Genomic DNA, 26541 nt, shown 5'->3' with positions numbered 1-26541 from the left:
CCATCTGTGAAATGATTTCCTGGGATTCTTTACTCTGTGCTTTCACTAGCAGTCTGTACATGAACTCAAACCATCTCAGCACTCTCCTGACTGCCTGTATCTGGGGGTTGAATGTTGCTGGATGGCAAGCTTTGCTATCAGCAAAATGATGGTTGAGTTTGTAAAAGCCTGCTAAATACCTTTTCTCCCCCTAGTTTATTGAGATATAATTGACATACAATACTGTTCAAGTTTAAGATGTAGCTAAAATGCCATTATAAAATGATTATTTGTGTTATACCAAAACCAAACCAAAACAAAAAACTCTCAGAATCTTAAAATAATAATCATGTATTACCATACTCTGCGGGTCAGCTGTACCTTGACTGATCTAGCTTCAGGCTCTAAGCCACGGGTTGAGTTCAGGGGTGCTCTACGTGTCTCTCATTCTCCTTGGACCAGCGGCAACCCAGGGCAAATGGTCTGTTCCCAGACACTCACGCCAGGATCCAGACTGAAGGAGCAACAGCTATCTGGGGAATGTTCTTATCGTGGCCAATTACTGCCGCACAGGAGGGCATGTCCTATTGAGCAAGCACATTTCAAACCTTCTCTTGTCAGATTCACAAACTTCCTATTGCTAAAGCAAGTCATAGCCAAACCCATAGTCAAAAGGGGGAAAAGTATTCTCTGTCCACTATGACAAGGGTGCGGATGGAGAATTCTATTACAGGGGAGCAAAGATTGGACCAGTAATCCAGTCTATCTCAGCCCCTTCAGCTCCACGCCACTGCCTTGCTTCAAGCTCCAGCATTGGACAATAGAAACAGTTCGCTGGGAGGCCTGCCTGCCTCTAGTCTGGTCCTTCCAAACCTTGCAGCAGCCAGAGTGATCTTTTTTTTCACTAGCTCTCTTCCATTTTTTTTTTCTCTAATTGTGGTTAAAGAAAGAAAAAGTAACGTAAAACTGACTGTCTTAACCATGTCTAAGTGCACGGCTCAGTATTGTTAAGTATATTTACGTTGTGACGCTACCGATCTCCGAAATTTTTTCATCTTGCTAAATCAAAACGCTATTCCCATTCAACAACAACTCCCCATTCCCCACTCCCAACCCAGTCCCTGGCAACCACAATTCTTTCTGTTTCTATTAATTTGGCTACTCTAGAAACCTCATATAAGTGGAACCATATAGTATTTGTCTTTTTGTGATTGGCTCATTTCACTTAGCACCGTGTCCTCAAAGTCCATCAGAGTTGTTGCACACGTCACAATTTCCTTCTTTTTTAAGATTGAGTAATATTTCATTGGATATATGTATATATACCACACTTAGCTTATCCATTCATCCATTGATGGACACTTGAGTTGCTTCCATGTTTTAGCTATTATAAATAAAGCTGATATGAACATAGGTGTACAAATATTCCTCTGAGACCCTGCCTTAAATTATTTTGGGTGTATGCCCAGAAGCAGAATTGTTGGATCATATTATAATTCTATTATTAATTTTTTTAGTGACTTCTATACTGTTTCCCACAGCAGCTATACCATTTGACATTCCTACCAATGATGCACAAAATTTCCAACTTCTTTGCATTCTTACCAACACTTGTTATTTTCTGTCTTGTTTGTTCGTTTGATAGCAGCCATCCTAATGGGTGCCAGTTTTTTTAATTAAACTTTTTATTTTGTGATAATTGTAGAGTTGCATGCAGTTGTAAGCAATAACAGATTCCAGGGGAAGGGTATACCTCAGTGGTAGAGTGAGTGCTTAGTGTACAGGAGGTCCTGGGTTCAATCCCCAGTACCTCCATTTTAAAAACTTAAATAAATAAACCCAATTACCTCCCCCCCCCACCACCAAATAGATTCTCTGCACTTGGTTCCTGTCCCTCAGTTTTTGCCAATGGTAATATCTTGCAATAGTACAATATCTGCACCCTGGAAATTGACATTGATACAATCTACCAGTCTTATTCAGATTTCAGCAGTTTACATGATCTTTTTTAACAGATTAATCTGGTCATATTACTTCCCTGTTTACAACTTTTCTAAAGATATTCATTGCATCATTTAAATTAGTAAAACAAAAATTAAAGTAGAAATTAGAAACAATCCCAAATGTTCAGCAATAGAGGAATGGTTTAATAGATTACATTACATCATATAATAGGCATACAATGCAGCCATTAAAAAGGACACAGTGGCTGTATGTGTACTGATGTGAACTGGTTCCTGTGGTCCATTATTTTCCTACTGAGAAGAGCCAGGTACAGAAGAGTGAGGACCCTTTGGGTATAAAGACATAGGGAAGGATAGGAAAGACGTTGGCTATAGTGGTTGTCTTTGGAGAGAAACAAACTGTAGGCTGAGATTCAGGGGTGAGATGAAGGTTTATTCACTCTATTTTGCAATGGTTCTCAAACTTTTTTTGGTTTTGGATCCTTTTATACTCCTCAAAATTACTGAGGACTCCAAAGCACTTTTGTTAATGAGGGCTATTAGAAGTTAAGGCTAAGAACATTTAAAAATATTTATTAATATTTTAAAATATTAATTCATTTTATTCATTTGTTTCTTTCATCCTGCCCAGTTATGTGGTGATCTTTCTTGCAGCTTTGGTTGTATGAGATCTTCTGCCAGCATTCAGTAGGTATTCTGTGAGAACTGTTTTACATGTAGATATATTTTTGATGTATTTGTGGGGGAGCTCCATGTCCTTATATTCTGCCCTCTTGATCTCAACCTATTAATTCATTTAAAAATAACTATAATAAACCGACTGCATGTTAATATAAAGAACATATTTTTATAAAAAGTAACTATTTTTTCCAAAACAAAAAATTTATTGAGAAGAATGGCTTTGTTTTGCATTTTTGAAAGCCTCTTTAATCCTTGGCTTAATAGAAAACAGCTTGATGGTCATATCTGCCTCTGCAGTCAGTCTATTGCTATGTATTGTTTTGGTTGAAGCAAGTGAAGAAAATTCAGAGTCGCAAAGATATATAGTTAGAAAAAGAAGGAGCCTTTTAATAACCTTTAGATAATATTCTCTGACAGCACATTGAAATTCAATGAGTAGCAATTTCTTAAAGGTTAGTTTCAATGTAGAATCTGATACGATAGCAAGGACATTTTCATACTCTCTTACATTAAAATCTATTGTTCTGTTGTGCATTTTGAATGAATTTTTTATGTGTGTATGGTTTTGTAATATCATGCATTTGTCATTTGGAAAGGATTAATCGAGTTTTGCAGACCTTCCAAATTTTGACACTTCTCATTGTACAATATTAAAAAATCACATTTGTTACTGTCACTACTAATCTCATCAGAAAAGTCTTTAAGTACTAGTAAGAGAAAAAACTGCTGTTTCCTCTCTGCTCACAACACTTCTGACTCCAAATGTATGGGTTTGGTTTTTTTGTTTTGTTCTGTTTTGTTTTGTTTTGCTCCATCAGCTAGTTCTCTGGATACCACCTGGGTGTCCTACAATTCAATTCTGACACTAACTACTTGAAGCCATAGCAGACCCTCTCAGGTTAAGGGCTCAGTCCCACAAGACTGTCCCCACTTCAAATGCCAGCCACATGGCCCAGGTTGTCACTTGTACTTCCAACTAATCAGCTATAACTCTGGGGTTCCCACAACCCCCTTTTCAGGTTCAATAATTTGCTCTAAGGGCTCACAGAACTCAGGGAAACATTTACATCTACTGGTTTACTATAAAGAATAAAAGATACAGATGAACAGGTACATAAGTCACGATCTGGAAGAGTCCTCAGTGCAGGGGTTCTATCCCCGTGGAGTTGGGGTGCACTGTCTCCCAGCAGATGGATATTTTCACCAACTCAGAAACTCTCCAAACCCCTTTGGTTAGGGTTTTTATGGAGGCTTCATTAAGTAGGCAGAGTTGATTAAATCATTGGCTATTGGTGATTAAGTCAGTCTCAAAGCCCTGCTCCCCTCCCTGGAGGTAAGGGATGGACCAAAAGTTCCAACCCTCTGGCAACCAGCCCTTTAAAGGGTCACCTCATTAGCATAAACTCAGTAGTTGAAAGGGGCTTATTATGAGTAAGAAGAGACCTCTTCTCACTCCTATCACCCTGAAATGCCTGAGGGTTTTAGGAGCTCTGTCCCGGGAAAGGGAAGAAGACCAAATACGTATTTCTTATTCTATCACAGCATCATAACTAGGAAGTTGTCAGGCTCACAGTAGTGGACACAAGTTTTCCAAAATTCTAACTCTTGCTTGAAATTTCGAATTTTATCATAAGCAACAAATAGTTGTTTTTCATGGAGTGACAGGCTCACTTCACTCATTTTCCAGAAAACATCTGCCAAATATTGGAGTCTGAATCATCATCGTTTGTCAGTCTTTTTTTCAAATAAAAATGGTATTCCATGAAAAAAGCAGCTAGTTTGGCTGGCAACTCAAAGAATCACACAAGTGCTTTTCCTTAAGACAACCAACATCCTTTGATAAGCAGCAGAACTGCTTCGTGAACCCTTTCCTCTTTCTCACACAGAATATTAAAAAGACGAAGACATGTATCACTCACAGATTAAGATTTAATAAAATTAATATTTTTTACTGCTCCATCAAGGACATTCATAAATGAAACTTTTTTTTTAATTGCAAATACATGGCAATAAGGAATACAACAACGACTAGTGTAGTTCAATGTGGTGGGGAGGGAAAACTTTCCCTCTGCCCTCTTAGGTTCAGAATCTGGGGGCCTGTGAATTAAACTAATAAGAGACAGATTTACAGGAGAAAAGGCATTATAATTTTTATTAATATTTACATGCATGGGAGTTCACAGAAAAGAAGTGAAACTCAAAGAAATTGTAAGAAATTGGGGGCTTATATACTAACATTCTATTCTAACAAAGGAAAGGGGGTTGGGGGACAGTAAACTGTGGGAAAGTGATGAGGAAATACATGAGGGAACTGATGGAAGGCAGGATTATTTTAGTAAGGTCTGTCTATGCAGACTCATCTTGGTGTCCATTCATCTCCAGTGATGAGTCGTTCTTCTCTTCCTGGTACTGGGGGAAACACCTTCACAAAGGAAAACTCATGTCCTGCTTTTAGGTAGATAAAGGGAAGAGAGAGTTTGCAGACACCACCCTCTATGCTTCAGGGAGTGGGTGTGGGAGGATGTTGTTGTGAGTAGCTACTGGGAACTCTAGTGGGACAGTTCTTGGGCTACCAGATAAAACACAGAATGCCCAGTTAAATCTGAATTTCAGATTAAACAGTATTTTTTTTTTTAGCATAGGACGTTCCAAATAATGCATGGGACATACTTATGCTAAAAAAAGAATATTCAGCATTTATCTGAAATTCAAATTTAACTGGTGTCGACTGAAATAAATGCACAGCCTATGAGTTGAGAGTTATGTTTTATTTGGCGGGCGCCAGGATGACAGCCTCTCAGATCACTCGGAGGGACTGCTCTGAAGATGTAGGGGAGGAGCTAGGATATATAGGAGCTTTACAACAAAGATCAGGTAGTTGGAACAATAAAAGATTACTTGTTATCTAAAGAAAACCAGGCATCTCAAGTTAAAGAATTTAGTGCTTTTCTATATATGGGAGGAAGCAAACATTTGGGCTCATTGAATTCATTCCTTTGACAAGCATCTAGCTATCTAGGGCCAGCATCTTGTCCTTTCTTGTTCTGGGTCCCCTCAGAGTGCACCATGGTGAGTGGCTGCAGAGGCCGGGCTGCAGGCCTGTCTTCACTGGGGGGTGGCGGGAGCCGCTGATGACTTGATGACTTTAGCATTCTTTGTTTACTGATGTAGTTTTCAGTATTTTTTGTTCACAGGGTCCTGGCTGGATGCCTTCTGTTTTGTTTTGGTTTTTAATTTAGGGGGTGTGTGCAGGGAGGTTAGGTTGGTTGGTTGGTTTGTTTATATGAAGGTACTGAGGATGGAACCCAGGACCTCGTACATGCTGAGCACACACTCTACCACTGAGCTATACCCTCCGCCACTTCTGGTCTAAATAGAATGGTTTCCCACAGGCGTGGACACCTAGATCAGAGGGTACTAAGTGGCACAAGACTGCCACCGCCCCTGTCATTTGCAGGCTCGGGGCAAGAGTACGTACAGAGGCTCCTGCCCGCGGCTGGCCCCCCTTCTCTTCCATGACATATTGCGTGTTTCAGAGGTGGCCCCTACAATGTACCCCAGTGCCTATGCTTACCATGTGCTTTGACACTTGTCCCAGTGAGAGGTGGCACCTGTGTGCCCTGCCCTCTCATGCAGGCAGCCTTATGACTCCAGCAGAAACGATGCTCTATGGCTTCTGTAACTGGGTCACAAAAGGCGATACAACTTCTGCCTGATTCTTTTCAGGACTCCTGCTCTTGGAGCCCAGCTGCTATGCTGTGAGAAGGCCCAGGCCCACGCCAGTGGACGCGGGGGTGCACTGCCCGCAGCCCGCATCTGAGTGAGCAACTTTTGGACTGACTTTCGCCCCAGCCACCCTCTGACTGCCACCACATCAGAGACTCCAGCTGAGCCTGGTGACTCCAGGCCTGTGAAGAGAACAATAAATTGATTGTTCTTGTTTTCCACCACTAAGTTTTGGGGGCAGCTGATTCACAACAGTGACTGGAACATATTCTATCACAGGCTCCTTCCTGTGCCATGAGCGGCCTTGGACTCGTGTGTGGGCACCCACACGAGTGTTCAAATTCTGCACTCTCCCGTGTCCTCCTGCGCAATAGTCACCGTTGGCCAGCCCTCGGGCTTAGAAGTCCATGTCCTTGCTGCCCTCGAAAGGTAAGGTGGCAGAAACCAGCTCAGGTCTGGAACATGGGCTTGGGGCCTTATAGGCCAGGGACGCAAAATGTAGTCTAGAAGGGGGTGAGGGTTCTTCCCTTGGTCCCAGTGAGGCAGGGAGCAGGCAGTGGAGGACCAGAGTGAGGCCTTCTAAAGCCTGGGCAGGGCCCAGGCAGGGGCAGCGCTGGCTGAGGACTTTATATCTACCCTCTTCCGATCCTCCTCCAGTCCTGCCCTGCTGGGCTCATGGTCTTCGTTGCCCACGAGAACACAGAGGTTCACAGAAAGTCAGGCCCAGGCTCCGCAGCAGCAGCCAAGGTCAAATGGTGGCCTTTGTTAGAACACACCACTCCCAAGGCCCTCCTTGAGCTTTTCTTAGACATACAGTCTACTTACCTTTGTTTAAAAACCAAACAAATCTGTACCCACTTTAGACTTAAAGAGGAGGCCCAGGGAGCCTGAAATAGGAGAACCCAGCCTTGACCGTGGGGGATGACACCAAAAGTCAGAGGGCCGGAGGCGTCCAGCTGCCGTCCACCCAGGAGCCCAGTCCTGGTGGATGTCACCAAACCTGCTGGAGGAGACTCATTTATCTCTTTAGCTCCCCAGCAGGGGATCTCTTTATCAGCTGCCCAGTCTTTAAACCCCTTGTCCAGCCCAAGTAGTGTCTCTTAAAACTGTTTGGCCTTGAGAGAGGCCGTCTGCCCCTTATCTCTCTGTTTCGTTCTGTGCTGGCTTCCTGACGGGTTATCAGGGGAGGCTTTGGTTTCTCTGTCTCCTGTTATCTCCCTGCTGAGTTTCAAAGCTGCCCTCTCAGCAGCTTCTGGCCTAAACTGGTGCCTTACCCTGCAGAGGCTGGAGAGCAGGAGGGGCAGGAGCCTTGCCTTCCAGCCAGTGCTTCCTGATTCCCCACTCCTGTAACTTGTCTGTCCCTCGCCCGCCTCGGCCGTCAACAAGACTGGCTGGGTGTCAGTTATGGCTTCTGCAGGGACATAGGTGAGCCCCACAGAGCTTAGCTTTGGGGAGTTCACAGAGCAGCCACTTTTTTTTTTTTATTAGGGAAACCAACATAGGCTTCTCCCTTCACTTTTGTATGTATATTGATTTGCCAAATACATTACAAAAAGCAACTTCTTTTATTTCTAAAGAAAGGATGTTTTGACTCCCAATGAGTAGAAAGGCAGATTAAAATAGTGGTGTCAAGGGACACCGCTCCCCTGACATGAAAGGACGGCTGGCAGCCTCACGTGCTCCCAAGGGAAGACCTTGTCTGGGCTGCGTCAGCACCTGGACGGGTCCCGAGACCCAGATCTGAGGCAATGAGGCTCCGGGAACTCCACAGAGCTGCCAGGTCCTCACACACATCAGGCTGTGCACCTCATCCTTGCCCAGGATGCTTCCCCTTCTTCTCCCCAGCATGCTCACGTTCCCGCCTCAGACACAGCCGGGCGACTCCTCCTCTAAGCAAGGCCTGCTTCGTGGGTGTGAGATCTGTGCAGTCACACAGGGCCCTGAGCTGGGTTTAATGCTCTGCCATTGCCGTCTCGAAATCTGGGCGAGGGGCCTCACGTTTTCATTTTGCACTGGGCTGTAGCCGGTCCTCCCTCCACACCATCTTTCTCATGTGATCTCTCACCCTAAGCTGAGTCTGGGGCCTCCCCTCCACTGCTTACTCCCCAGTCACTCCACACAGAAAGCCCTGCTCACTGATCTGTCTCTCCACCCCATAAAGGCTGGGGGCAGAGGCTGCACGAGCCCCGCACCAGACGTAGCAGATGGCAGGTGCCCAGTAAACGTACGTTGATTTGAACAGCCCAAGTGAAGGCCTGGCCCAGTTCCTTACATGATTCTGGCCAGAGCTGGGTTTCAACCCACTTCTCTTGCTTTGGGGCCAAGACAATCTTCCCCGCCCTGTTGCTCTCCTGACCAGTGGCCAAAGGCCAAAACCAACCCAGACCAAAGCCAAACATAAATCTGTTTTCCTGACCTAGGACCCAAACTAATATATTTTGTTTTTCCCCAAAGGTACGCTACTATTTTCTAGAGTAGTTAAACCCAACTAACCCAGAACATCCGAACACCCTCTTTTGCCCAGGGCTTGTGACACAGAGCCAGGGTAAGGACCAAGCACCGCCCAAGGAGGACTGGGGCCCTGCTGCGTCATGAGGGACTCAAACTAGGTCCCAGATGTGAGGAACTGGTAAGCTGTGGGCGGGGAGAGTGGCAAGTGCTGAGGCTAGATTTTACAAGAGCAAGGAAAGGAAGGGCATGGCTTATACCATTTCTGCCAAATCCGCCATGCAATCCCCTTACAGCCTTTCATTCATTCATTCATGCAGGGATATACTAGTGAGGAAGATTCCAAGCTTTTTCTTTTCCTCTCATTTCACCTTTTTTATTGCACAGAAGGTGACATACCATATATTTTCTTTTCATTTTCCTTTTTAAAGTCAATAGTATGTGAGGACTGACTTTTATCTGGTGAATATGGAGAGTAAATATAATTAGTCTTGATAATTTCTGTTATCTGAGTGTTTCCCTGAATTATTATTTTAAAAAAATTTTACTGAAGTATAGTTGATTTACTATGAGGAAGATTCCAATCTTTTGAGTGCTTAGTTTCCAATCTTCTTTGGAACAAGGCAGAGTCTATAAATAATAGGGGGGAAACAAGCCATTGGTACCCACCTGGCTCCCTGCTCTGAACAGAGGTTCCACAGATACACTGTCCCCGCTTTAGGTGTCTTTAATGGCAGCCCTCTCCTTGCTCTGGGACCCAGGCCCAAGCCAGTGGTTATCTGATCATGCAACAGACAGCACTGTGCTGTACTCTGAACTTCCCCAACTTCCCCAAGGCCCTTCTCCCCCACCTCAGCTGAGCTCTCACCCAGCTGCTCCGGGCCCCACCTGATCAGTCGCTAGTGGAAGTTAGACACAGAGCCGGGGCATCTCCTGCCCTGGAGGCCTGGCAGGTAGAACGAGCCATGGCCCCCAACAAATATTGGAACACTCTGAGCTCAGTTACCCTGAGGAGGGTGTGTCCAGCCTCAGAAGGGAAGGGATCTGGTCTGCCTCCTAGAGCTCTGGTCTCTGTTGTGGGCACCAGATGAAGAGGAGGAATGAATGACCAGACCTGGGCAGACTACCTTCTGAACAAAGCTGGGGCACAGACGGTCAGTGCTTGTCTGGTGAGAGAGGGAGGAAGTCAGGAATGTGGGGAAGGTGAAAATAAAACCTTTCTGTTCTCTAAGTTTAAAAAAGGAAAAGATTTCTGGGGCCAAGTCCCAAGCCACAAATAGATCCATTTTAAACCTGGCCCAAGTAATCACTGATAGCTTTACTTCCCTTTCTGAGAGCCAGCCTATCAGCAGCAGCCTTATTCCCCAGAGCTAAGCTTCTGAAGGGCAACCAATTCCTTAACTTTCAGGCTGAAAGAGCCAATCTGCAAACAGCCTGGCGTCTGAAAGCCAGCCAATTGCTGAACAGCATGCTTTCTGAGCCGTGTATAAGATTAGCTCTTGCATTGAACTGATTCTGTGCTTTCTTTGCAAGTAAAGTTTTGTTTCTTCTTTCCGCAGGTAATAAATTCAGCTTCACTATTTTAGATACATATCCTGGGGGAGGAGGTCTTGCGCTCAGACACATGTCCCCGTGGGAGTGGTGGTGGTACTGCCCTCCCCTACCCCGCACCTGACCTTGGTTCCTGGGTCTCCAGGCCACTTCTCTGTAACCCTGTCCTCTTCTTTCCCGGGTGACGTCTTGAGAACTGGGGAGGGAGACTGTGGCTGAGGAGAAAGTGTGTTGAGGGTGTCTTCACAGGGTCCTCTGTGGGGTCCTGTGGGGGGGGGCTCAGCCTGAGGGGGATTCACTGACAGGAGACAGGCCTGCTCTCCCAGAGCTGCTCTGAGAGAGACACTGATGGATGGGGACACATCCATGACATCACGTCTGATTGGGCTGATGGCAGAGGCAGGACACCTGAGAGCTATCAGCAAAACAGCCCTGGAGCTCCCAAGCCACACCCAGCCAGGCCCCTCTTCCCTGAGGTGGGTGGGAAGGGTAAGTCAAGGAGGGCTTCCTATTGGAAGTGAGGTTCAGGGGGCCAGAATGCCTCCCCTAGTGGTGCTCACATCACTCCCCAGCACTCTGGGTCAGGGAAACGAAGATGACAGCACAGCTCCCCCACCTCTGTCTTCCCCCAGTCCTGTCCCCCAGGATCCCACAGGCTGGGTCTCTGATGGGTGAGCCCAAGGCAGAAGATTCTTTCAGAGGAGAGCTTCTGTGAGCTTCTTGGAAGAGAGCCCTGGGGCACTCGGAGTGACTGGTGCAATAAGCAGAATTGGCCTCTGGAAGATTCTGCATCCTCTGCCTGCTTTGTCCCACCGCTCTCCTCCCCTCCCCACAGACACCTGTGTCCACTCCCCATCTTCACTGACCAGATGAGATATGTTAAGGTGTCTTTTTTCACCTGCTGGAATAGACCTAAACTGGCAACCAACTATCTCAACAAGTCGTGCTTTATTAACTCTGGGTCTGGCAGGGAGTTTGAAGTGATTTTGTACCCTTCCTTGTGCAGTGGGTGCAGCACCCACCCATGTTCCCTCCCCTCCTTCCTTTGGCCTCCCACCCCCACCCCCATGCAAACCTCCAAAAGGCAGATTTGCATAACATTTTGCCTGTGTTTGCCTGGTGGCTCCTCTCTCCTTTTGGAGCCAGCCTGGAACTCCTGGGTTCTGACGCCAAGGAGTTCTGCCCCACCACGCTGCCTGCAGGGGGACTAGGCTCCTCAATTCTTCTCCCCGGACATTGGACATTACGCTGGGACTATGGTAAGACCAGCAAAGTGCCTACACCAAAAAAAATTAAGGAGGTATTCACTCTTAGGTGCTGACCCTGCACTCTCGAGACCCTGAGGGCGAGGGCCTCCTTAAATTTTGCCCCCTAGGTGCCTCACTTGCCTTACCCGATACCCTGCTGGGAGTGTTCAGGCCTTGGGGGTCTGAAATCAAATCTTATCAAATATGCCCTAAAAGCTGTTAATCCCGAGTCTGTCCTTGAGCTGGCCTTGCTACCCTCTTCCCTGGCCACCGACCCCTCTTGTTGGAAGGGCAGCTAGAAGAGGTAAGAAGGGGTCTGAGGTGGGCCAGACTGTGAGATCAATGTCAGGATGGAGGATCAGAGGGAACCCCAACCCCGCACCCACCCAGGAACTGAAAACCATGTTGAAGGACCCTCAGGGTGACCTGCCTGCAGAGGGAAGCAAGCAGGCCAGACAGTGATTGGGACCAAATGTTGATGAGAAACTCAGAACCCTGAGCTAAACTTGACCCCACCACAGCCTATCCTGAGGATTACCAGACCCTTCCCAGAGAGGTCTGAAGGGCCCTGAGAAAGACCAGGCTGAAGCAGGAGGTTTAAACTCCAGGTCTCTGATTGGAATTAGCTGTGAAAGGGGACTGTTGTGAGACCAGGAGAGACAAGGCAGTAGAAGACCCGTCTGCATGTGTGTGTGTTGGGGGGAGGGTTGGGGGAGATCAGCGGGCACGTGCCCACATCCCCATGGCTAGGGTGCAGGACCTGCTCAGGCACTGGGCAGACTTCCCCTCTCTTGGCCCTGCCTGTTCCTCACTCAGCAGGTAGCTTCTTTCTGTCTGCTCCTTGGGCACCTCTCCTGCTTTCACAGCTCGTCCAGAGCCTGGGACCCCTCTGTCTGTGGCCTCAGGAAGTGTTTTCTTGAGTCTAGCTGAAGGAGAGCGGGCCTCTTCTAGAGACTGGGTGGAGGTGGTCCGCAGACCCTCGTGGGCAGGATGAGGGGTGAGCCAAGTGCAGGCTGAGCGCCCTCCTGTGTCTGGGGAGGTGCTGAGCCAGGGCTGGGGGGGTGTGTGGGGGTGTGTGTGTTTGTGGAGGTGCCCCCGGGTTATTCCAGGCAGGGTCTTCTGCATTCCCTGCGTGTCTGGGAGGCCAAGCTCACCGGACAAATAGCACCTGGCAGCTGGCTGGCAGGCCATTGTTTTCAGGAGGTATTTCCTTGCTTCCATTGGGGAAAGGTGAAAACAGCAAGAATTAGCTAATGGTTCTGAGCCTCACCTCCCCCAGGGTGAAGCGACCCTAAACTCCCTGCCTGCCTCCCGTGTTTCTCCTCCCACCTCCCCAGGGCTGGAGGAGCCCAGGAGCAGCCTGAGGCAGCCCCCACCCGGCACTGAGGAGACTTCTGATGGGCAGGCCTCTAGCTGGACTCGCACCCTCCAGTGACTTGTGCTCCCCGTAGAATATGAGGCGCTGAAAAGCAGGGCAGTCTTTGCAGACTGGCGGAGAAGCGGTGGCCTGGGGAGGCTGGAGGGGATTGATCGTAAATCAGATCTGGTGGGGCAGACCCCATACCACCCGCCCCACAGCTTTGACAGGGAGGGGAGCAGAATGTGCACCCCGGAATGCACCACTTCTGCACGTGGGTCATTTTGAACCAAAGACAGTGGGGGCCCAGGGGGCTCAGGAAGAGCTTTTTACCTCTCCCTTAACTGCCTTAAAGAATTTAGAGAGGGGCCTGTGCCCAGGAAGAAAGCCGTTACCAGAGAGAACTTTTCATATCAGGAAGACTTACCTGCATGGCATGACAAACATTTGTTTACCAAACATTTGCTCTTCTCAACTTCCTCTGACTTGTCTTCCTCCCCTTTGAAGCCCCAGACCTCTACCCCCTTCTCCTTAGCTCAGGATGGCATATAAGCCTCAATTACCCCCAACTGCCCTTGGGAGTCTCATATTTTTATGGGGCTCCCCTACATACGAAATTTGTTTTTCTCCTATTAATCTGTCTTACGTGAATTTAATTATTAGTCCAGCCAAAGTACCTAGAAGGGAAAAAGGGAAAAATTTTCCACCCCTACAACAATGTCTGGGGCTATGCCAGCCAATGTGGTGAGTTCCAGGGACAGAGGTTCCAGCTCAAAAAGAAGGGCCTTCTCTCAGCAGAGCCGAGAGGCCACGAGGCTTTCGGGGAGCTAATGAGTTTTCTGTCGCTGGACAAGTGCAAGTCGTGGCCTGTCAGTAGGGCTGTGAGTGCTTCTGGAAGGACCCCTCAGACGGGGTCCAGTCGACGGGACAGGACTCCTCCAGGAGCATGACCAGGAGGGGTATCTCTTCCCCAAATCCAGCTGGCCTGAGAGAGGGCTGGGGGCTGGAGGGATGGGCATTGCCCGGATATCCCACTCTCAGGACAGGCTTCTGCTCTGGGCATCATAGTTGGCCCTTGGCTTCCTCCCCTATTTCTATCCCAGCTCCTGTCACCTGATTCAACTCATTCTCACAGCCAGGTGAAGGCAGGACCTGTGCCAGCTGAGGAAACCCTACTGCCCAGCATCAGACCAGAGCCCTGCAGGCCCCTCAGACTCTCCAGGGCTGGGCCTTACCTCCCTCTAGGGGCTCTTGGACCCAGGTGAGTGATGGGCTTCCCTTCTCAAGGCCCAGACTTGCTGCTCGGGTGAACTGTCTGGGGTCAGACCAACAGACCGTCCCCCTCCCTTGCCGCCAGCCTCACCTCTCCTGGGGGGAGCTCTGCTTCACACCCAGGCTCAGGAAGGGCGAGGCCGCGTCACGGACGGGCGCTGATAGGGAGTGGGGCTCTGTGACACTGCACAGGGGAGGCGGTGGGGGCCACAAGGGGTCTCCCAGAGCCCTGGGATCCCATAGGTGGGCCTGTTCTGGGTGTGAGACACAGGGGCCTACTCAAATGAGATTCAAATCAACCCTGCAGTGCCGCAGCCAGCCGCCAGGACTCCCTGGCTCTTCTTCCTGCCTGACTGTCAGGGAAGCCAAGCTGGGGCTGACTCGGAGCTGGGTCAGTCTCCTGCCCTCAGTTTCAACCCCGGGAGAGGTTCCTTCCCCCCTCACAGCCTCAGTTTCCCCACTTGAATTAGTTCTGAGAGCTTGTTTCAAGTGAATTGAGGTCTAGGAAGCTGTCTGGCCAGAACTCAGGTTGGGGTGGAGCTGGATGGGTGGTGGTGTTTGGAGGCTAGAGAGAGAAGTCTCTGCCCTGGGGCCCAACATCCCAGCAATGTGGCTAGCCAGTGACAGGTGATGGGCCTGAGGGTGGGGACAGCTCGTGCTAGTAATGTACAAAGGTCAGGATGGTGGGAGCTGTATACTCCAAGTGGAGACAATAGTGAGGCAGGAGCATTGTACACAGAGAATTTTAAAACAGTAACAAAATAGAATAAAGCTTATCTGCCTTGTATTCTCACCACGTGCTGGCAGTTCTAAACTTTGTCAGTGATAGAAGACTCCTCTCTGAGTCTTTTATTGGTTGACGTTCTAAACAATTGTTCTAATTACTGTTGAATTTTTGTAATAAATAAAATAAGCTTCAGGTTAGCACCTTTACCTGCATATTCATTAATAAATATTGTATCCTGCATGAAAGCTCACTCAGAGAATTCCCTGTTACACTCATTGCTGGCCAAACTCCAAGCATGACTTTGGACTTTCGTTTGTGGTTCCTAACTGGCCCTCTTGCACGGTCCGTGCCGTCCCCACGTGTGTCTAGTCCCCGAGGCGCATATTCCCATGTTTGAACAGTGGATTCTCAATCAGCAAGGACAGTGCAGTGATTGTAAAGACAAAGAACCAGAACTTGAGGACCTTCCATTCTGCCATCCTGTGGGACAGCTTGGAAGTTTTATTTATGAAACTAGAGCCAAGTAAGAGGCATAATATTTTTGTTTGATAAATGCAAACTTTAGTCCATTGTGGAATGTATTCCTCTCGTTTTGTGATCTTTACAGTGTAATCATGTAAAGGAGGAAGTGTTAAAGAATGCTCCACCATGGATCTAATGTGCTCAGTATGCTGCTGGGTGGTACAGATCTGCGAGAGAGGGACCCGGCCAGTTCTCCACCCTCAAGACCTTGATGTCATGAGAAGGGCAGGGAAAGGGGTCAGCCACAACAGAGGAATGGCCTGGGGACCTTCCCCACCCAGCAGTAGTGCCCCCTCCCCCATTCCAGCTTTATTCACCTGTGGATGAAGTTCCCTGGTGTAGCCTGCAGCCACCCCATTGCCCCAGGTGGGAGGGGCATGGGGTGGAATGTCTCCAGCAAGCTCTGATAAGGAGCAGAGGCCCAGATGCCCTAACCTCAGCCAGGGAGCAAGTCTGGAAGACATCTAGAAAACTGACAGGTATCCTCCAGCCTGCGCCTTCATCACCTGTCCTACCCTACCCTCTCCTGTGTAATGAGGAGAGGGGTACAAAATATACCACTGTATCCTAGGAATTATTTTGAGCTGAAGATATTTGAGAATCAACAGATGCAGGAAGAGGCTCTTCTCTGAACTTCCCCTTACCTGTCTAAAGGCAGAACCTCCCAAAAGAATTCTAATGTCATAAATTCCCTCCCTGGGAGTTTCGCAACCAGAGAAGATTGACTCCAGTCACCTGAGACCAGGATAAGCACTCACCTTACAAAGTGTCACAGCACTCTCATAGCTCCCATGTATTCTCCTGAGAGCCCATTTATCTTTCCTAAAAGTTATTTGTTTTCCCACAAGTGCCCTTTCTCTTATTCCCCTATTAAGTGGTGTCTAATATCTGATAAGGGGCTAATATCCAAAGTATCAAAGAACTCATACAACTCAATAGCAAAAAGGAAAAAGCAAAAATGGGAAGAAGAACTGAATAGACAGTTTCCCAAAGAAGGTATACAAATGGCCAACAGGCACACGAACAGGTGCTTCGACATCACTGATCTTCGGGGAAATGCCAATCAAAACCACAGTGAGCTATCACCTCCCCCCTGTTAGGATGGCTGTCATCAAAAAGACAGAAATAACAAGTGTTGGAGAAGACGTGGAGAAAAGGGAACCCTTGTACACTTTTGTTGGGAATGTAAATTAGTGCAGCCACTATGGAAAACAGCCTAGAGGTTCCTCACAAAATTAAAAACAAAACTACCATATGGTCCAACAATTCCACTTTTTGGCATATATCCAAAGGAAATGAAAATGGGATCTTGAAGACGTACCTGCACCTCCATGTTCATTGCAGTGTTGTTCACAATAGCCAAGACACGAAAATAGCCCAAGTGTCTATCAACAGATAATGGATAAAGAAGATGTGAGATATATATATATATATATACACACACACACACACACACACAATGGAGTATTATTTAGCCATGAGACAGAAGAAAACCCTGCCATTTGTGACAACAAGGAGGAAACTTGAGGACATTTTGCTAAATGAAAGATATGGCGCTAGACAAATACTGTATGATATCGCTTATATGTGGAATCTAAAAATATTGAACTCATAGAAATAGAGTAGAGTGGTGGTTGCTAGAGGCTGGGAGGGCAGGGGGAATGAGCACATGTTGATCGAAGGGTACAAACTTTCAGGTGCAAGATGAATGAATTCTGGGGATCTAATGTACAGCAGGATGATTAAAGCTAATAATGCTGTTACATACTTGAAAGTTGCTAAGAGAGTAAATCTTAAATGTTCTCACCACAAAAAAGAAACAGTAGGAGAAGGATATAGCTCAAGTGGTAGAGTGTGTGTATGAGGTCTTGGGTTCAATCCCCGGTACCTCCTCTAAAAGTAAATAAATAGACCTAATTACCCCACCACCACCAAAAAAAAAGGTAATTACATGACAAAATGGAAGTGTTAGCTAATGTTATGTGGTAATCATTTTGCAATATGTAAGGTATTAAATCACCTACTGTACACCTAACTTATACTGTGAAGGAGAGGCTGGGCTGGGCTAACAAGATAACTCACAAATCTAAGTACTGGAATACTGATCTGAGTTCTGCTAGACTAACTTGTAAATCTAGGTTAATTAGTGTTGGTTTGCTGTTCATGTTTTTTTGCTAGCCAGCTGGGTTTTCAAAGATACATATCTGGCTTTGGAATGTTGGTTTGCTGCCTCCCCACCTCCACTTTTGTGATAATGATGCTGCTAAAGCTGTTCCATGCCTATTGGCCGAATACCCCAAGCTTGTACTTTACCCTATAAACCCTCATGCGCACATCTTGGAGGTGCTCAGAGCTTCGAAGCAGAAGCCCCTCTGAGCCTGCCGGCGTAAAACATCTGAGTACTCCAACCCTCCGAGTGGTGCTTGTTTCTTGACTGGCCTGTCGTTTCCTTAACAATACAGTGTTATATATCAATTGTATTTCAATAAAGCTAGAAAACAAAATAAGATGGTATATAAGCCCCAAGTTCTGACTGCTTCTTTCAGCCACGTTTTCTGTGAGCTCCTGTGTAGGTAGATGAATAAATTTTATCTTTTCTCATGTTAATCTGTCATTTGTCAGTTTAACTCACAGGTCCCCAGTCACTGGGATCTAAGAGGATAGAGGAAGCTTTTCCTTCCCAACATGATTATAATAAAACAGTACTAATAAATAAAAATTCATTGAGTGTGTACTATATGCCGGCTGTTATAAACCTTTAATCCTCCCAGCAACCTTTGAGATGGTGCTATTGTTAGTCCCGCTTTATAAATGCAAAAACTGAGGCATAAAGAGGTCAGGTTTGTTTGTTTTTTTTTTTTTTTTTGAACCTAGTCATACCCAGAGCTCAAGCCTGTGAGCTGGGGTTAAGTCACATGTATCAGGAGTCCTGCTCTGCCTCTCCTGGGCTCAGTTTCCCTGTCTTCACGGTGGGATGGTAAGGTCTCTCCTAGCTCTGACAGTCCTCAATCACAGGACACTGGGGCTGACAAGGAGACCAGCTTGAGTGTGACCTGTCTACAAGGTCAGCAGAGAGGATGGCAAGAAGCCACTGGCTGCAGAGGGAGGGGTTCTGAAGGCCTAAGACTTGGGATTTCCACCCATCCCATCTCTGCCACTGCCTTGCCGTGGGCCTCTGGGCCAGTTGCTTGCTCTCTCTGAGTCATGGTGCCTTCATCTCTCATCTACTTGGTCCTCAGTCTAGAGGATCCAAGGAGAGGGTATAAAATATAGAGAGCATATGCAAAATGTGGAGTATATGACTGCATGAATTATGACTCCCGAGTTCCATGATATGGTGCCACAAAACCTTATCAGTATCAACATATGAGGGTTGCCTAATTTGCATATTTATCACACTTACAGCCAAATGTGAGGGGTTGTGGAGCCAGCATGGATGCACCAGTCCTGTCAAGTCACACCTGAAGTTTAGTTAATTTGCATACAACCAATCATAGTGAAGAAATAAATGGCAACACTGTTAGGGGAACTGTGGTATGATTAAAAATATTATGTATTATATATTATATTTATATTATAACATTATATATCTTATATGTGAAACAATATTTTATATATAATGTGCATGTAATATCTATGTATTTATTATTTAAATATATTTACATGTATAAATGTATCTATAAATTTAAGTATATATATAAATTTAAATATGTATTTATTTATTCCTGGCATAGAGCTCCTAAAACCCTTGGAATTTCCTGTGTGATGGGAGTGTCTTTTATTATTCATAAGAAGCTTCATTGATTAGAGAGAGAGAGAAAGAGAGAAAAGAGAACCTACACCAGCAGGGAGTCATGGCCGACATCCACCTAGAGCTTAAGGTACCATCGTCCTTTTACTCTTCCCCTTAAGGAAGGCATATCTATTTTACGTACTAACAGAAACTTTTATCTGAATAGGTGGAATAATTCTATATTGGGATTTTTTTATGTCGAATAATTCTGTAATAAATATGAATAATTTGGAAATGCTACCTATCATATCCTGGGTCCTCTGCAAAACAACTTGTTGCAAGGATTAAGGTGCTAATACTTTATTTGGGAGGTGCTAGCCCAGGGCAGCAAGGGTGAAGAAAAGAGAAGTAAGGTGGGGAAAGCTGGAATAAAGCAGATTGCTCCGGGAACCTGAGCAAGCACCAAGGTTTGCACTCCCCGATGCTATTCTGGTTGGGTTCCAAAATTGCTGTGAAGCCAGTAGAATTAGTGTAATACATTCATTGCAAATTGATACACAGCTTCTCCACCTGTGAAATGAGGGAGATGGCTGAGGATGACAGGCCTCCCTACTCCAGTTCTGACTGTTTCTTGGAGGGGAAGGCTGTCAGGGGCCCAGCACAGCTCACTCACACCCCACCTTCTGCTGCCTGTGACCACACCTCAGCTCTTTCCAGGTGATGGCCACTATGGGGGCCCAGGCTCACAGCTCCTCTTAACCCTTGGTGATCTTAGGCAAGACCCAGAACATATCCAAGCCTCACTTTCTCCATATGTAAAATGGGGCAATGATGCATATCTTCAAAGTTGTGGTCAGAATTCAACAAGATGCATGTGTGTGTATTTGTGTTTTATGTCGGACACAAAGCCAGTGCTACAGAGGGGAGGGTATAGCTCAATGGTAGAGCTGTGAGGTCCTCTTGTCCTTTGCCCTGACTTTGTGGCCTTCCTCCCTGGTGAGACGCCCCTTCCAGCAGCTGGCCCTGAGCATCTGGTCACACCTGAGAAATAAAATCCATACCACCCTGGCCTGGGGCTGGTGTGGTGTGAAAAGTGCCCCTTCTACATTCTCTTTATCAGGAAGTAGACGCCTGGGACATGACAGTCATTCCCCTCCAGGGAACAAACAACCATTCTTGATAAGTGAAAATATTTTTTTAAGCCAAGAAGCTGCTGCTCTAAATTTGCTAAAACTGAGTCAATATTTGGCCTCATTCCCCAGGACAAATATCAGGATGGAGAAAACTTTTACAGTTGTGGGTGCTCTATCGACCAATGAATGCAACCAGTTATGTGTTGTGCAGATGGGCAGTGAACTGGATGTTTGAAAATGTTACCTTTCACTTGTTAGGAAGCAAAAGACACATTTTTCGAAAGTATTTACAAAAAGAGGAAAGTGGCACAGTGCAAATATGAAACGGAAGAGCCGATGCGGATCATTCATGTTCCGTAACAAGCTGAATTTTTGTTGTTGTTGTTGGACAAGTTGTTGCCAAGTTGCAGTGCCCTGTGAATGCTCCCCCAAGGTGGGGGGATTTCTCTCTGAGGAGGGAGGGCTTGGGAGTCTCCTTGGCCTTTCCTCGGCCCAGGACCCCCAGGTTTCTCAGACTTGAAGACTGAAGAGCTCGGGAAGGAACTTGTGGGGCCATTCATCCCTCGCTTGGAGGACACATACAGTCAGAGCTGGCTTCATGGGTCTGAGACCAGGCAGCCCACAGGGCCCTGCACTCAGAAGGGCACCGAGCTTGGTTTAATGCACTGGGATTAATCAGCATCTTGAAATTCTTTGTAATTTTATCTTTGAATTTGGGTCTTGTAAGTGAAGTCCAGTGGGGTGAGGGAGCCAGTGCCTGAGGCCTGGGGCCTCCTGCTCACGGGATGGTCCTACCTCCTGCTACCTCCCTGCCTCCCTGGAATGAGTTTTCATCCTCTGATACACCGGTCTCATCTCGCCTCCTCCTCCTCCCTGCAACCACTGGCCGTCTTTCTTTGGACCAGCACAATATGGTGTGTTCAGTGGGATGACTTGGACAGGGCAAGCCTTTCTCCCACTCCCATCCGGGTGCCTAGCATAACCTGGCTTGCAGGTTGGGACATGAGTGGGAAGGGAAGATGCCTGACTCAGCTTCCTGGAGCATCTGTCTGGTGGCTGACAGGAGGGGCCACTGGTAGTTGGTGGACTCCAAATGTGCATGCCAAGTCTTGGGGCTTCCCTACCCCAGTGCCTGCCTGTGAGGGTCTGCACTTGCCCCGTGAGTATTCCCATGCTGGAAGGAATGTGACATTAAATAAATAAAAAGAGCATTATGAGGGGTTGAAAGAGAAATTGCAGAAAGAAGGAAAAAGCGTTACCTTTCCCCCTGTGCAGGGCGTCCTGAGATTTCACTCTGCACTGGGCCTGGCAGATTGCATAGCCAATCCTGTATGCAGTGCTGTGCTGGAGCCAGCTCTCCCTGGCTCCCAACTCCACGTTGGGTGATGTCATGTGAGAAGCTTGAAAGGGCCGTGGTGATAACATTAACAACACAGAAAGCAGGCAAGTGCTGCAAAATTGGACATTGTTTTCGACCTGGTTGTTAAACATTGACCAGCACACCATTGCACAGAGCACTCAATAATGCTGAAAACTTCTTACTCTTGTTATTTTATTGACTAAAGCAGGCCAGCCTAAACTTCTAGGGGGACAGTGCAGAGCCCTGGATGGAAGACTCGGGAAGAAAACAGCACTGACCCAGACCATTTCACCACGGTTTCAGGGATGAAGAAACAAGCTCAGAGAGGTAATGGACTCACTTAAGACCACACAGGAGGACAACTGCTGAGCTCACATTGGGGCCCAAGGTTCTGGCTCTTAGGAGAGGCTCTTTAGAGCCACATGTCCCCTGTCCCATGCAGTGCCTAGCACAGAGTTCTGAACTGCAGGAATAAACTGGGATGAGGGGGCTCAGGAGGGGTAGGCAAAAGGGAAGCTGGGGGAAGGACTCAGAAATCCCAACCCGACACTTTTCTCATCTTCCAGGATCCTCACAGCCTGAGGCAGAGGCCCGGGCAAATGGGCAGCAGGACAGAATGTTCCAGCAACCACTGACTAGATCAGAGACACAAATATTTGCTAAGCCCAGGGGCCTCCCAGACATGCTGGCAGGGTTCAGGGGAACAAGTGTATGGAGACTCTCCCTCTGGAGCCACGGAATCCAGGAGAGGGAGAAACCCCTCAAAGAGTCCCCCCCAAATCCTCAACCCCATTTGCTTCATCACATTTGTATAAGAGCCCCTCACACCCTCAAGTATGTAAAGCCCAGTCACAAAGCACCTTCTCAGCCATGAGCAGAACAGGGAGCTGACCCCCATTTTACAGATGAGGAAACTGAGGCCCACAGAGGGAAGAGGGCACGCCCAAGGGCTGGGGAATGGGAGAACCTGAAGTGGAGGCAGGATGGGAAAGCTCGCCCCCAACTCCGACAGTCTCAGATCCTGCATCTGGTCTGCTGCTCCCCTACTCGAGAACTGCCCTGGACCCTCACTGGCCTGGATGAGTTAGTTGCTAGTCCCTACTGACCCCTAGACCCTCTTCTCTGGCCAGACCTCCCAAACTCACTTTTTACAGCTCCCACAGGCTGCTTTCTCCCCAAGGGAACCTCCTCTCTCTTCTTACCTCCCAGCTCAGGAAGCCCTTCCCCCCTCACACTCTCCTCAAATCTGCACCCTCCTGCCTTATGAATCTCCAACCTGGCCTCAGTGCAGGAAGCCCTCCTGGACTGCTCCTGCTCACACAAGAGGGCTCTTGTCCTCTCAGGAGTAGGAGCCAGAGGTGTCTGGGTCCCTTTCAGGAGTGGGAGTTAAGCAGGGGTCTGTGTCCTAGTTGCAGCTTTGTCACCAACTTACTGGGTGACCTGAGGGCTACCCTGCTCTGTCTGAGCCTCAGCTCCCTCATCCGGATTCAGTTTGCCTGCCTCACCAGGGAACTGAGTCTGGGCGGGAAAACTTTGGCAGTGGGCACAGGTCACAGCTGCTGGGGTTCTTGTTGGCATCAGCATTGCTCCAATCTTGGGCTCCATCCAAACCCATTGTCAGCCAGCCACACACTGTCTCTACTTCTGCCTCTTCCCTAGGGGCAGGAGGCCTGAGGTTGGCCTGAGAGCTCAGCTGGGGTGGGTGCTGGGAGCACAGGCACTCCTGTCCTCCTCCACTAGCCCCAGAGAGCCAGGCCTGGGTATGGAGCTGGGAGGGGATGCACTACAAGAGGTTGGAGGCCACCTTGAGTCCCAGCTCCTAGGCAATTCTGCCCTTCAGCCCTCCAGGGTGTTAACTTTTCCCAATCAAGAGCAAACTCTATCTCCATGGCAGCAAAATTAGGAAGGGCCCCTGGGAAATGTTGGAGCCCTCCCCTCCCCCAGGCAGACTTTCGGAAGGCCCAAAGAAGTGTTCCCCACAATGCCTAGAATCAGAGACTGTCATGGCAATGCATCATTTAGAAGCCTGCTCCCCATCGTACAGATGAGGAAACTGACACAGAGATGCAGGGACTTGCCACCACTGCAGTGAAGACGCTAGGATGTTCAGATAGCAGGGCCCTGCTCTTGAAACTGCGTGCGCATAGCGGGCTCCGGCTTTATACTTCGTTTCAAGGTTATTTTGAGTTGCTTTGGGGGCTCAGGCCCTTTCAGAGTTACCGCTTGGCACAGCCACTACTCCGGGTCTTAGAAGGTCTAAGGGTGAAACAAGACCAACACCTGGAGCTTTGCCCAGGGGCTCTGGACCCTTGGAAACCGAGGGAGGACGGAGTAGCGCTCCTGCAGTGAGGGGCGTGGGCTCCGCGGGGCGGGGAGCGCAGGGGGCGGGGCCCAGGCGGCCGTGACTCCACCCCGGGTAAACTCGCCTCTCGGGTAAACAAGCGCCGGCGGCGCTTGGGGCTTCTTCTGCAAGTCCGGCGCCAAGTTACATCACGGTTCCCGGGAGCTTCCCGCCCCAGCGGCCGGGTCCCCGAGGCCATCGCTCGCCCGCCCGCCGCCTGTGTCCGAGGAGCAGAGGGCCGGCCAGGCGCTTCCTTCCCCTAGCCCGCCAGGGCAGGAAGGCTTCCAAGTTTTCCCCGGAGGCCCCTGGGACTTCGTTGAAACCGGGTTCAGCTAGAAGATAGGGGCACCGCCGTGGCCGCACAGGAACTGCACCTCAGTTTCCCCACCTGTGAAACCAGGAGGCTGCGTTAGAGTCTTGTGCCTCCCAGCTCGGGGAGGAGAGATGCGCCCTGAGCCCAGGGCGAGGGGCCGCCCCCAGATGGCTGTGACTCGGAGCCGGGCTTTCTACTTTAGCAGTGTAGTGGGTGGTCGCAAAGCTGAGTGTTTCAGAACTCAGACCCTCCCCTCCGAGGGGCCTGGGTGAAAACTCAGGGGCGCAGAGCAAGGATGACTTTGTAGGATCCTAGCACCTTCCTCTCCCGACTTGCTGCAGGACACCGACCCTCTGAGTAAAAGAAGACCTGCCCACTACTCTCACAGCGGGTGTGTATCAGCGCTTTGGAAAAGGCATCGGGTTGCATAACGAAGACGGAGATTGCCGCTCAATATCAACTGCTTGCACCTCGGAGCCTGATCGAGCAACAGGCTGTGTGCAGAGGCAGAGCTCCTGGGAGAGGCTCAGCGGAGTGTGGGCCGGAGCTGGATAGGGAGGCAGCAGAAGGGATGCTTGCCGGATCTCCAGGAGCTGCCCAGTCCTGGCACTCCACTATTTGGCGATTCTGCACCCGCGCTGTCCAATAAGGTACCCATGAGCCACGTGTGGCTGTTGAGTACTTGAAATGTAGTGTGGGGACCCACTGGAACCCCAGAGTCGGCATGAAGATTATTTTAAGCTGAAGATATTTGAGATTCAACAGATGCAGAAAAAAGCCTTCTGGGAGCTTCCCTTATCTGAGGAAAAGCAGCAACTTCTGGGAAATGAGGCTACCATAAATCCCCTCTACAGGGAAGTTTCATGGCCTTGAAGAAGATAAGAGAGCATTCATACCAGTATAGACAAATATTATCACAAACTTTCTTATTTTCTGTCGATTCTCCTAAAATCCCATTTATTAATTCCTAAAGAAATGTTTTTTTTTTTTTCCATAGAAGCCACTATTCCCCCTCCCTTTTCCCTACTAGGTTAGGTTTATAAACCTTTAACTTGAATCATTTAACGAGCCAGGTACTTCCTTTGTTGGCTACCATATGCATAGGAAATACACTTTTTTTCTCCTGTTAATCTGTCCTTTGTCAGTTTAATTCTCTGGCCTCTACAACTGAACCTAGGAGGGTAGAGGAAAAGATTTTTCCTCCCGTGCAGTGGCTACTTGGCATTGATATGTGTGAGAAGTGTAAAATACACACAGGATTTCAAAGACTTAACTTGAACTTGTGAACAAAAAACACTGCAAACCATATCAGTAAACAAAGAATGCTGAAACCATCAAGTCATCAGTGGCTGCTGCCACCCCCCAGTGAAGACAAGCCTGCAGCCCGGCCTCTGCAGCCACTCACCATGGTGCACTCTGAGGGAACTCAGAACAAGAAAGGACAAGATACTGGCCCTAGATAGCTAGATGCTTGTCAAAGGAATGAATTCAATGAGCCCAAATGTTTGCTTCCTCCCGTACATAGAAAAGCACTAAATTCTTTAACTTGAGATGCCTGGTTTTCTTTAGATAACAAGTAATCTTTTATTGTTCCAACTACCTGGTCTTTGTTGTAAAGCTCCTATATATCCTAGCTCCTTCCCTACCTCTTCAGAGCAGTCCCTCCGAGCGATCTGAGAGGCTGTCATCCCGGCTCAAGTCCTCCCGCCAAATAAAACATAACTCTCAACTTTTAGGCTGCACATTTATTTCAGTCGACAAACTAAAAGAATGTAAAGTATGTCAATAAAATCATATATTGATTACATGTGAAATAATATTGTGGCTAAATTGGGTTAAATGAACTATATTAAAATTACTTTCACCTGTTTTCTTTTTCCTTTTTTTGTGTTCACTAGAAAAAACTTTAAAAACACATGTGGCCGGTATTATATTTCTATTGGATAGAAGTACTAAATGTCAGGTGACCTCGTGCCTTTGGGTTTACTTTTTACCAAGTAACATCAACACAGCTTTATTAACTAGAAGCTCTGTGTCAGGTCCTGAGCAGCTCGAGTTGGAGCATGGGGTTGGATGGAGGGTCGGTGGGAGACGGCAGAGGCACTGTGCCAGTCCTCAGGAAGCTGCCAAGCCCCTCTTGGCTCCCAGCTCAGCCTGGCTGGGTTGCAGTCCACCCTCCCCTCCTCC

General features: G+C 47.9%; 1 protein-coding gene and 1 long non-coding RNA gene across 15 annotated transcripts in view; one reads left to right on the top strand and one right to left on the bottom strand.

Moving 5' to 3' along the window:
* Nucleotides 1–21732, bottom strand: part of LOC123616909 (uncharacterized) — a 36566-nt gene extending 14834 nt beyond the window's left edge. The window contains exon 1 of the long non-coding RNA XR_012502819.1: nt 21600–21732. This is a non-coding gene — a long non-coding RNA (uncharacterized LOC123616909). The remainder of the gene's footprint in view (nt 1–21599) is intronic.
* The window catches only part of PPCDC (phosphopantothenoylcysteine decarboxylase), a 66961-nt gene extending 40737 nt beyond the window's left edge, over nt 1–26224 (top strand). The window contains exons 6-11 of one of the 14 annotated variants that reach the window (XR_012502815.1): nt 6351–6444; nt 6630–6779; nt 8875–8979; nt 14089–14214; nt 19209–19355; nt 21616–26224. Coding sequence is in view for 1 of the 14 variants with exons in the window: in XM_045516845.2 (XP_045372801.1) it covers nt 6351–6448 (98 nt within the window). In the remaining 13 variants the exon portion in view is untranslated. Of the gene's footprint in view, nt 1–6350; nt 6579–6629; nt 6780–8804; nt 14215–15559; nt 19169–19208; nt 19356–21615 lie in introns of those variants that run through there. The other 13 variants (XR_012502813.1, XR_012502814.1, XR_012502809.1 and 10 more) reach the window with 13 other exon arrangements.
* The last annotated feature ends 317 nt before the right edge of the window (nt 26225–26541 follow it).

This window comes from Camelus bactrianus, chromosome 27 (assembly GCF_048773025.1).
Source record: "Camelus bactrianus isolate YW-2024 breed Bactrian camel chromosome 27, ASM4877302v1, whole genome shotgun sequence".
Classification (NCBI taxonomy): Eukaryota; Metazoa; Chordata; class Mammalia; order Artiodactyla; family Camelidae; genus Camelus; species Camelus bactrianus.
This window is presented reverse-complemented; position numbering and strand designations above follow the sequence as displayed.